Source organism: Equus asinus, chromosome 21, assembly GCF_041296235.1.
Source record: "Equus asinus isolate D_3611 breed Donkey chromosome 21, EquAss-T2T_v2, whole genome shotgun sequence".
In the NCBI taxonomy this organism is placed as follows: domain Eukaryota; kingdom Metazoa; phylum Chordata; class Mammalia; order Perissodactyla; family Equidae; genus Equus; species Equus asinus.
In genome coordinates this window covers 88,899,410-88,912,090 of record NC_091810.1, presented here as the reverse complement: position 1 = coordinate 88,912,090, position 12,681 = coordinate 88,899,410, and the positions used below count along the sequence as shown (strand labels likewise).

The following is a 12,681-nucleotide window of genomic DNA, read 5'->3' as shown; positions in this document are numbered from 1 at the left end:
CAGAGGTTGAGGCGGGCGTGAGAGGGAGGGAAGTAGATGTGGTTAAAAAGGGCAACATGAGGGATCTTTGTGGTGATGGGCATGTGCTGTATTTTGACTGTGTCCATGTCAAAATCCTGGTTGTGATGTTGTGTTAGAGTTTTGCAAGACCTTATGTTTTGGGGGGATGTGGTGGGGAGCAAGGAAAGGGTACACAGTAAGCCTGTCTTATTTCTTACAACAGCATGTGAATCTACATCATTATCTCAAAATAAAAAATTTAATTTAAGAGCGTAATTGTGTTTGTTAGCAAACTGTACAGATAAATTCAATGAAATGAGAATGAGATTCATGCAGGTGTTTGTTTTCTTTTTTTGGTTTTCCCCGTAAGGTTTACGAGGAGCGATAGCATTTGCTTTAGCTATTCGGGACACGGAGTCTCAGCCCAAACAAATGATGTTTAGCACCACGCTGCTCCTCGTCTTCTTCACAGTCTGGGTATTTGGAGGAGGAACGACCCCCATGCTGACTTGGCTTCAGATCAGGTGAGTAGCGCTGTGGAACAAAGGAAACCATCAGGTGGCACAGCGGGCTCGTCCCTTGCTGGTGTTGCTGGCTTGGTCTAGAGGACAATGGCAGGTCTGTGCACTAACCTCCCTGGGCAAAGCTCACCTTCATTCACAACGCGAGACAGTATCACCCATCACAGTTGGAACTGACTTTCCCAAGAGTCCTAGAACTCTCAGGATGTTGTCTGTTCATAGCCTGTCTCTAGAAGTGAATTTATCTATCTGTGAATTCTCCCATTCAACAATATTTATCGAGTACAATGATATGTTATGGAGTTTACAAAAACGAGTAAGACGCACAGCTCGTCTTCAAACACATATCTTATACTCACGATCCGATAGGATTTACACAGAAAAGCTGTAATACCAGGGAGAAGTGAATTTGTTTGCTTTTAATTCCTCACAGCACTTAGGACAGAATTAGGAACACAGGAAACACTGAAACATATTTGATTCGTGAGCCACATGTTTAGCCAGAGGGATGCTATGACACAAGTTAGACAATTTCTCACAGGGAAACAGGGTCAAGACTGCAGCTGGAGCCTTCCAATAAAAAGTGCCCAAATGATTGCTGTAAACCTGAGGCACATAGATAGTGGACAATTGACAAAAATGGATAGCTTGTGCCAATTGCATAAATGGGGAAATCTATTTTAAAATGTTGTCGTCTTTATTTAAGTGTGTATTTGACCCGGATCATTTTCATGTCCCAGAATGTAATTGTGCTTTAGGTAAATCACATTTTATTCCTCAAAGCCATGTATCTGATGATCATGCAGCCCCTCCCTGGTCCCAGCCCATTCTCTGTAAGGCCGATCCATACCCATCACATCTGACAGGAAAAGATCCATCTGCCTGGAAAATGACTTCCAAGAAGGTCCTTTCAGACAAGACTCTCTTATTCCAGCACCAATATAGTGCCTGGCACATAGTAAGATTGAATAAATAAGTACTACAAGAAAAATTAAGTGAATATAACCACAAATGTAAATTGCTTTTGTTAGGCACTTACTGATAATTTCCGATCCATGACCAAGAGGAGGCAGAAGCAGGACTCACAGTCTAGTATAAGCAAGCTTATGCTTAAGCTCAGCCAGGTGGCCATGCATTCAACCAAATTCAAAGAAAAAAGAACCTCTTGAAGTACTGTGAATGTTGCTAAACACATAAACGGCCTTTGACCAAAGGTGAATGGAGAGTGTTTTGCAATGCTTGTTGAATTATTTTCTAGGCATATAGATGTGACCTGCAATTTCTTTCACAGCGGTGGCTACCTGTGTCGGCACCTATGGATGGGCACACATGTTACATTAAACTCTACGGTGCTGCGTGCCCTGTGAACTGTTAGTAAGACAGTGGTGTGTTCAAGTTTCTGGAAAATAAAATTCAGTAAGTGGATCCATGCATGGAAAAAGTAGGGCCTGGAAAACAAAAGTTAGAGGATAGCAGTCCCCATAAGATAAAAGGTTGAACGCTCGGTCAGGTAGATTAGAATATTCAGAACATAAAGTAGTAATGTCTACATTTTCTTAAAGTATTTCAAACATAACTTATTTTCTACTGTTGTCTTTTTTTACTCTGAAGAGTTTGTCCCCAAATCAGTAACGTGTTTTATCCTAAAGTGTTTGCCTAACTCTCCTATAGTGTTTTCTGAAGGCACCCATTGACTTCAAAGAGATGTCATAGCTTCTGCGGTCTCTTGCTATCCGGATCAGCAGAGAGAGGGGAGTGTACTAATGGGGCTTTAGGCAGGTTAGAACAATTATCCAGGCTACAGGATAGGGCCTGATAAGGAAAGATAGTGATGTCAACCACAGCGTCCGCAGGTCGGGGGGCCTGGAAGTCGAATTAGGCCAGCGATATGACCATCGCCACGTCACAGAGATGCCCCAGTGGGAATTGGCTCCAAATGACTCAACTGATTCAATGCCAGACTTGGCCATCAGCCAGGAGGGGAGAGGGCAAAGGCAGGGCTGTGATGTATTTAGGGAAAGGAGTTGACAGGGCCCCGTTTAATAGGCAAGGTGGAAATCTCAGCTGGGAACTCGAGTGTTAATCTGAAATCAGAGCAGAAGCCCACTCAGAGAGACCAGAGACCCAGTCATGAGGAAATCAGAGGGCGTAAACTAAGGTTCACAGATGTGTGGGTACCCAGGAAGTCAAGCCGGGCAGACCGGATTCAGGGCAGCAAGTTAAGACAATGGCTCTCAAACCTGAGTGAGCATCAGATCCACCTGGAGTGTCATTAAACCTCAGCCTGCTGGGCCCCTTCCCCAGAGTTTCTGATCTGGTAGGTCTGGGTCAGGGCCTAAGAATTTGCATTTCTACCACATTCCAGGCAGTGCTGATGCTGCAGGTTCCAGCACCACACTTTGAGAGCAGCTAGTTTAGACTTTGTAACCCCTAGTGGAGATGGAGCTAATAGTAAATACTGCCAGATTTGCCCAGAGCTGTGCGGGGTCAGGCACACCTGAGCCTTCAGTTTCAACTCCGTAGCACCTATACTGAGGGAGGCAGGGGTTAACTTGAGGAAGAGTCACCGTGTGTTGATGAATGGGAGGGAAATAAAACATGACAGAATAAACGTGAAAGAACAGAACCATAAGCCAGCATATGTACAAGCGTGACTTAAATTTGGTTCAACCATGTCACAGTGACACCATCATATGTTCTCCTTCCCGGTTTATAATGTTATCAAAGAAATCTTTAATTTCAGTATAGCTTTTAAATGATAGTTGTCCATCATTTGGACTATATTTAGCAAGGCTTTGCTTATTTACAGAGCAATGTCTCATTAACCAACTTTCATGTCAGACACTTCCAATAAAATGCCAGAATGTAAGTAAATTGGAGTTTTAATAAAATGACAGCAGTGGGGAAACCCAAGAGGCAGGAACACAAATGTGATGTTGAATGAACTCAACATTCTCTCGTGGTATATGATTAATTTAGACGCTTTGCATTGCCTTCCCTTCTTGATTTTTTTCTTAATTCTACATTTTTTTCTCTTATTAGGTAGGTACTTGAGTTTTTTTAAATCCCCATAAAATTCGCCATTCAGCCAGAGACTACCACAGTAGGCTGCAGATAAAATATTTTATATCAGGTAAAAAATGTTAGTGTTAATATGAATGGCACTTTGTTGGAAACAACTTTAAAACAGCAATGATCCTGTGCTTAGAGACACTCAGAATGATCTTTACATCTGAAACAAATTCTCCATTGACTAAGTCTTGTCCTAAGCACAAATTTCTTGTCCTAAAGCTGTTTTATTTTCTTTTAAAAAGTAATAAAATATTTTTAATGCAGCATTTGAAATAAATCACAGACCTTGTTTCTCAAAAATCTAGAGAAAAAGAAAAGACACGTACAGTATTGTGTTGGAGGTTGTCACGGAAAAGAAAGCAGAATGATTTCTTGATTAGAATCCGGACCTCCGCCCTCCTGCAGAATCCATCAGTAGTGATGGCGCGAGGAAAACCCGGCCGCAGTCTCCAGGGACTAGCTCTGCTCTTAGTTAGCCAGGAAACAAGAGATCAAAGGTGTCGGGCTTTGTCCTGCAGAGTCCAGTAAACAGGGGTACCCCCCAAATGATCCCACATGCCCACAAATCAACCTCAAAGGCTGACAGAGCAGAGCCCTCTGGCAGTGGTGATTAATTGGGGTTGGGGTGGGGGGTCGGGGGGTGAAACCCCATCCTCAGTTTAGCGTAGGGTGCCACATGGAGCAAACAAAGCACATGAGAATGGAGCCCATGCCACAGTGCAAACCTCTCCTGGACTCCCCCAGATGGGCATGCTGGACCATCTCTTCAAAGTGTCTGAACCACAGTGCAGAAAGCCTTGCACACCAGAGCAATTCAGAACTTGTGTTCCAGACTACAGTAGAAAGTGCTCCAGCAAGATGACTTCCACAGCTTCTAGAGTTTGACTTCTAACGTCTCAAACAGTAATAGCCAGCTTTTATTGAGTACTTGCTCCGTGCCAGATACAAGATAATCAAGTGTGAGACACATAACCTCCCTGTGACTCAGCCTCTAATCTGTGAAATGGGGACCGTAGGGAGGTCCCTGGGGACAGTAGTGATGTTAGGAGTAGCCACCTCCCAGGGTGGGTGAGGCCCAGCAAAGCGGCCCAGGGTCACACCGCTGTCAGACTGCAGAGCCAGCCCCCAGCCCAGGCAGCCTGAGCCCAGGGCCCGCACGCCCAACTAGAGCATTCTTCTGCTGCCCTAAATAAATGAGCTTATTTCTGATGCCTGCAATCCACGTTGATTAACAAATCATCTGGGGAAAAAGAGACGTACTTTTTAAACCAAGCAGGCCTGATAAAAACAAACACAGGAAATCTTCCTCCTTCGTGAGTGGCTGGGTTGACCTGCTCACGCAGCACAGAAACTCTTCCGTGTAGGTTCTCTCTGACTCAGAACAGTTAAGGGCAAGCAGGGCCCACCCTGGTCTGAAGTAGCCAGGCGAGGATGTTTGTCCTCAAATGTAGGAACTTGGAACTAAAGGAATTCATCACCCTCACGGCCATCTTTGACCCCATCCAGGATCCTAAGTCAGACGGCTGTCAGTCTCTTCCATAATCAAACAATAAATTGCACACACTAGCCTGCGTCCATCACACAGTGAATAACTTTAAGATAGTGCAATGTCTCCACTATGGTTATTTTAGTTAAATATTTAAATTCTATTTTTGGTTTATGACCCATCCCCATTTTATGCCATCCTAGAATGCTTTCTTTACCCACTTTTACGTTTATACCCACTGGCTACAGATTTATTAATAACAGCCATCATAGGAACGCACACAGGGGTAAAGAGAGAACTGCCCTGAGTAAAATTTTTTAATCTTAAACAACAGCACAGTTAAATACATCTGCTTACAGACTTTCTTTATGACTGGGTGAGGAAATGTCAGTTTAATATAATGGAGGAATACATATAATTATGTTCCCTTAGCACCTAGCTGTGTTCCATTTGCTGTTTCTGGTATCCAGAGTCCCCGGCATGTTTAACGATTTGCTCCACTGATGTGCTGATGTAGTAAATCAGCACGCACACTCCGGAGGAAGACAGCGTGGGTCCCAGCCCTGACTCTCTGACTAGCTGTGGGACCTCGAGCAATAAACCCAACCTCTCTATGTCTCAATTTTCTTATCTGTAAAGTGGGAGTAATGATATCTCCCTCTTTAGATTGTTACCAGGGTAAGGTGTTGTGTGTATAAAGAATTTAGGGCATACAGTAAGTGCTCAACAAATGTACCCAAAGGAGCAATGATGACCCTTTCGTATCCAAACACTCTTTTACTGCCCATGGCACATATATACACACACATACATACATATAAAGTGTTATTAATGAATTGTATTTGTGGAAGCACAGCTTACGTGGGAAATAGAAAGAAATAGTCTCTGGGGAGCTTGGTTCATTTTATGTATTAACTAGATTCATCAATTTTACAGGCAGCTCTAATTTTGGCATTCAAAATGATAAACCTCTTAAAGAAAAATGCTCACAAAAAGCATTCTGTGTATCCAACAGCTCAGAAAGATTCTAGAACATGCTTTCATCTCCTTCTTAACGTAATCTTTGCTTAGGATCTTTACTGGCATTTAAGTTGCACCATTTCATCAATTTGTGTCAATTTTATTATTTTGTATTCATTCTGTACCAATTTGTATATTTTGTATAAGTTTGTATCAGTTGACAGGCCTGAGACATACCCTTTGTCATGAAACATGGGAAAACCAATTTACTCACTTGAATGGAGACTTATACTTTATATTTCCTACCCCTACCCCTCATTTAAAATTATGTCCTATTTTCCCTATGCTAGTCTAAAAAGTGTTTCATAACTCTAAATATTTATTGCTCGAATCAATCTAGTTTGATATATTCTGTTAGAGATAATGGATATCTGTAGTAACCTATTGTTGACTTAAAAATATCCTAGGTTTATAACAAGCACTATGAATTAGCAGCTCCTAAATTTGCTTCCAGTGCCGCCTGGGTTCTGTGATATGCTTTCTTTCTGTGTACAAGATCTTCCCAGTTCTAGAGATAACCGTCTTTATCTTCACAATTGCCAGCTGCCCTCCACTAGGCACGTTCTTGTTTACCTTCTCTAGCATGCTCTTGAGAACATCAGCGTCAATAAGCTTCACCCATTTATTAAGTTCACCAAACAATGAACATTCCGTTCTATTGAGGAGAATTTCTTAGCCTGTTATCATAAAGCATGATCCAATACAGGTGCCTTATGTTAAGTAATAGGTGTATCATTACTTTAGGTACAGATGAAGTCTGAAAAGTTATTTTCAATGCAATAGATGGAACTCATTATTCAAAAGGCTGCGGAGGGGGTTCCACTCCTGGTCAAGACGGAGCCTACTTACTCCCCTCTGTCTCTTCTACTGAATGCAATTCAAATCCCTGGACAGAATGCATCTGGCAGCTATCTAGGGACTCTTAAAGTAAATGGTTGCAGACAGATTGGGGAAGGAAACCGGAATTTAGAGTACTATCAAACCAGTGGTGAATTTTCCACTTTTTCCCTCTCTAAAATCTTTTGACCTAGACTCAAAGGCAATTAAAAGACCAGAATTATGCAACCAGGGAGACAGAAAGAATTGGAAAAGAAATTCTGGTTTTGGCACAAAGCACAGGAAAGGGGACCCCTGTTGGTCATAAGAGTGGGGGAAATCTCTGAGTTTGTCATTGTTGTTTATGTTATTCTCTCTCATCCCAATACCAGACAATTCTGAGGCAACAGTGTTGATGATAGCAGCAACAGTTAGGCAGACCCCTAAAATTCCAACCAGAAGAACTGAGGTCCTGAGACCTTGGGAAGAATTCCCATTGCATTTTTTTTCTCTCTTAATCTTCTCACTGCTTGACCTTGGAAGCAGGCACAATATTACGGAAAAATCATGGGAAACATGTAGCAGTGTAGGGAAACTAAAGCCCTGGGCTTTGGGAAGCCAGAAAATGTGGAGGAGATAGTGGAATGGAGGGAGTGCAACACAGTGATCCAACAAAGTGGTGTATAAACTTTTGGGCTCACCCCCAAGTTGTGTATGCATATATCTGACCCTAAGCAGTACACCAAGGCTTTAAGAAATGAACTACAAGGCAGAGCATCACTCAAGTCCCAGATTGGACATGGATGACATACATGCAGGACAGACCTGAATAGCACTGCAAAGACTTTGAAACTGAACTGACATTGGAGCCACAGGCAACAGAAGGCAGGTAAAAACTTGTGTCTTGGACCTAATATGATTGACTGCCTGATAAAACAAAGTATCAACATTCTCCATAGGAGAATCCTATGTTACTTAACATATCCAGACCAGAGTCACTTAACATAATATTCAAAATTTCCAGGATAAATCCAAAATTAATCAACATATGAAAACCAGGAAAATCTTAACATCTCACAAGAAAAAAGGCAAAAGGCATCAACCCCAAGATGACACAGATGTTGGAATTAACAGACCAGAACTTCAAGGCAGCTATTATAATGATGCCCCAAGAAGTAAGAGCAAACACAATGGAAACAAATGGAAAAAATCAACAGAGAAATAAAAGCTACAAAAAATAAATAAATAGAAATTTTAGAATGAAAATGTAATAACCAAAATAAAACATTCACTGGATTGGCTTAACAGCAAAATAAAGAATGACAGATGAAAGAGTCAGTGAACTTGAAGATAGATTATTAGAAATTATTCAATTTGTACAAAAGTGACAATAGAATTTTTCACCAGCTTACTTGCTCTAAAAAAAAAAACAAAACAAAAAAACCCAAGGGAATTTCTTCAGATGGAAGATAAATGATATTAGAGGAAAACTTTGAGCAACAGGAATGAAGAAAGGCCAACAGAAATGATAAATATCTATTTCATATAATAGACTATTTTTTTTCTCTTAAGACCTTTCAAATATATACGACTGCTGGAAGAAAAATTTAAGATTGTCTTATGAGTTTATCCAAAAAGGGGAGTGGTTAAAGGGACCTGTAAAGTGGTAAGTTTTCTACATTCCACCTGAAATGGTAATATATTAGTTTAAGGTAGACTGTGAAAAGTAAAGCATTTATATTGTATATTGTAATTTCTAGATCAACCACTAAAAATGTCTAAACAATGAGATATAGTCAAAAATCCAATAGATGACGTGGAATACACAACAAATTCAAATAACCTCAAACAAAGTAAGAGAGGGAAATGGGGCAGGTGGGGAAGAAACAGAGGGAACAAACAGAAAACAGGCAATAACATGGTAGAGCTAAACCCAAATGTATCAATAATTATATTAAACTTAAATGGTATAAAGTCATCAATTAAAAGAAAGAGATTGTCAAAGTAGATAAAGAACAAGAGTCAACTATATGCTGATACACTGTCTATAAGGAATGCACTTTAGGGGCTGGCCCCGTGGTTGAGTGGTTAAGTTCGTGTGCTCCGCTGCAGGCGGCCCAGTGTTTCGTTGGTTAGAATCCTGGGCACGGACATGGCACTGCTCATCAGACCACGCTGAGGTGGCGTCCCACGTGCTGCAGCTAGAAGGACCCACAACGAAGAGCATACAACTATGCACTGGGGGGCTTTGGGGAGAAAAAGGAATAAAATAAAAAATATTTAAAAACCCAAAGCAGTTTAAAAGAAATACACTTTAAATATAATGATATAGTTAGGTTAAATATTAAAAAATGGAAAAAGATGGATAAAAGTTGTACCATGGAAACATCAAACTGAAGCTGGAGTGGCCATATTAATATCAGACAGACCAGTGTTTAGAGCAAGAAAATTTCTCAGGGATAAAGAGGACATTACCTAATAGTAAAATGGTCAACTTACCAAGAAGACATTGCTATAGAAAATGTGTATGTGCCAAACAACATAGCCTTAAAATACGTGAAGCAAAAAGTGGTAAATCTGAAAGGATAAATAGATAAATGCACACTTATAGTTGGAAGCTACAATACTCTTCCCTCAGTAATTGGTATAGCAAACAGACAGAAAATCAGAAATTGTATAGAAGAACTGAACAACACCATTAACTAATTGGATTTAATTGACATCTACAGAACACTCCACCCAACAGCAGCAGAATACACATTCTTTTCAAGTGCACACAGATACAGCAAAATAGATAATATCCCAGGTCATAAAACAAACCTGAAAAATTTAAGAATTAAAATCATACAATGTCTGTTCTGACCATTATGGAATTAAACTGGAAATAAATAACATTTTAAAAACTGGAAAATCTTCAAATACTTAGAAATTAAACAACACAATTCTAAACAATCCATGGTTCAAAGATAAAAACTCAAGAGAAATTAGAAAATATCTTGAAGTAAAGAAAAATGAAAATGTAACATATCAAAATTTGTGAGATTCAGCTAAGGCAATGCTCAAAAATAAATTTGTAGCACTAAATGCTTATACTGGAAGACAGGGAAGGTTTCAAATCAACAATCTAATCTTCCAGGATTAGAAGATTAAGAGAGCAAACTAAAGCCAAAGCAAGAAAAGGAATAATAATAAAAGATTTAATCAGAACTCAATGGAACTGATGATATAGGAACAATAGAGACAAGTCAATAACCAAAATCTTGTTCTTTGAAAAGGTCAATAAAATTGATAAATTTCTAGCCAGATCAACAAAAGGATAAAGAAAAGATCCAAATCACCAATATCAAAAATGAAAGGGAGATCTCATGACAGAACTTAGAGACATTAAAAAGAAAATTAGGGAATACTATAAACAACTCTTTGCACATAAATTCAACAAGACGGATAAAATGTAACAATCCTTGACAAACTACCAAAAGTCATTCAAAAAGAAACAAACTGAATCATCCTATATCTATTAAAGAAATTGAATTTGTAGTTTAAAACCTTCCAAAAAATATGGTTTCACTGGCAAATTTTTCTTTGAAAGAAGATATAATGCTAGTACTAAACAATCTCTTCTGAAAAATAGAAGAGGAGGGAACATATTCCAACTCATTTTAAGAGGCCAAAAGTATTCAAATACTAAAGCCAGACAACAACATCATAAGAAAGTAAAACTACAGACCAATACCTTTCGTGAGCATAGATGCAAAAATCCTTAACAAAATATTAGCACGTCAAATCCAGCAATGCATAAATAGACTAAATACCACAACTATATGCAATTGATCCCAGGAATGCAAGACTGGTCCAATACTCAAATATCAATCAATGAAGTCTGTCACGTTAGCAAGTTAAAGAAAAACGTGATCATATCAATTGACACAGGAAAAGCATTTGACAAAAAGTGATTTTCATTCATGATTTTTAAAAAAAACTCTTAGCAAACTAGGAGTAGAAGGAAACGTCCTTAAAGTGATACAGGGCATCTACAAAAACCCTTAGCTAACATCATATTTAACGGTGAAAGGTTGAATTCTTTCTTCCTAACATCAGGAATGAGACAAGGATGTCCACTCACCACTTCTATTTAACGTTGTACTGGCAATCCTAACCAGTGAAATAAGGCAAGAAAAATCAATAAGATTCATACAGACTGGAAAGGAAAAAATACAAGTGCCCAGTTTGCAAACAATGGAATTGTCTATGTAGAATGAGAATCTACAAAAAGAAAAGCTTCTAGAAATAGTGAGTTTAACTAGGCTCTAGGGTGCAAGTTCAACACTCAAAAGTCCAATATGTATCTATACCCTAGAAATAAACAATTGGAAACAAATTACTAAAAAACATATTGACAATAGCTCCAAAAATTTTAAATATTTAGGAATAAATCTAACAAACTACATGTAGGATCTGTATGCTGAAAATTACAAATGCCAATGAAAGAAATCAATAAAGACCTAAATAAATGGAGAGACATACTGTGTTCATGGATTGAAAGACTCAATATAGTTAAGATGTTAATTCCCCATGAATTGATCCATAAATTTAATGCAACTGTAATCAAAATCCCAGCTGGATATTTTGTAGACAAACTGATTTTTAAACTTAGAAAGAAAGGCAAAGGGACTAGAATAACTAAACTAAATCCCAGGAGAAGAATTAACTTGTGGGATTCACATTGCTTGATTTTAAGACTTACTATAAAGCTGCCATAACCAAGAAATGTGGTATCAGCAAAGGGATAGATACATAGATCGACTGAACAGAAGAGAGTCCAGAATAGACACACACAAATATGGCTCACTGATTTCAATGAAGGTGCAAAGGCAATTCGATGGAGGAGGGATAAGATTTTCCACACGTCGTATTGGAACAATTGGATATCTGTGGTAGGCAGAAGTCTAAAATGCCTCCCAGCATTTCCTGCCCCTCCCACTTTGTTGTACACACCTTGCAAAATCCTTGGAATTGTAAATATGATGGATTTTACTCCCATGATTAGGTTACATTATATGGCACCGTTGACTTTAAAATAGGGAAATTACTGGGAGGGTGCTGACATGAGCCTTTTCACAAGTAGAGAGTTTTCTCTGGCTGGTCATAGAAGGAACTCAGAGACTCAGAACACAAGAAGGATTTGATGCACTATGGCTACTTGAAGATGGAGGTGGACACGTGGCAAGGAATGCAGGCAGCCTCTGGCTCCTGACAGCATCCCAGGCTGACAGCTGACAAAGAAAAGGGGGCCATAGGCCTACAGCTGCAAGGAACTAAATTCTGCCAACAACAAGAATGAGTTTGGAAGTAGATTTAGAAGCAGTTGTTGCCTCCAGACAAGAACTCAGCCCAGCCCATTCCTTGATTTCAGCCCTGTGATACCCTGAGCAAAAGATCCAGTCACGTGGCGCAGACATCTGACCTAGAGAACTGTGGGCTAATAAATAGGCGTGGTTTTAAGCCTCTAAGCTTGTGGTAACTTGTTACACAGCAAGAGAAACCTAATACAATATCCACAGGCCAAAAAAGGAACCTTGACTTAAACCTCAGATTTTATACAAAAATTAACTCTAAATGGATTGTAGATCAAAATGTAAAATATGAAACTATAACACTTCTAGAAGAAAACGTAAGAGAAAATCTTCATGACCTTGAGTTAGGCAAAGGATTCTTAGATATTATACCAAGAATATCATCCATAAAAGAAAAACTGATAAATTGGAC

The 12,681-nt window shown here is 39.4% G+C and overlaps 1 protein-coding gene across 1 annotated transcript in view; it reads left to right on the top strand.

Moving 5' to 3' along the window:
* SLC9A9 (solute carrier family 9 member A9) overlaps positions 1 to 12,681 on the top strand; it is a 511,724-nt gene that overhangs the window by 329,288 nt on the left and 169,755 nt on the right. The window contains exon 12 of the mRNA XM_014852057.3: positions 371 to 524. Coding sequence (XP_014707543.2) covers positions 371 to 524 — 154 coding nt within the window. The remainder of the gene's footprint in view (positions 1 to 370; positions 525 to 12,681) is intronic.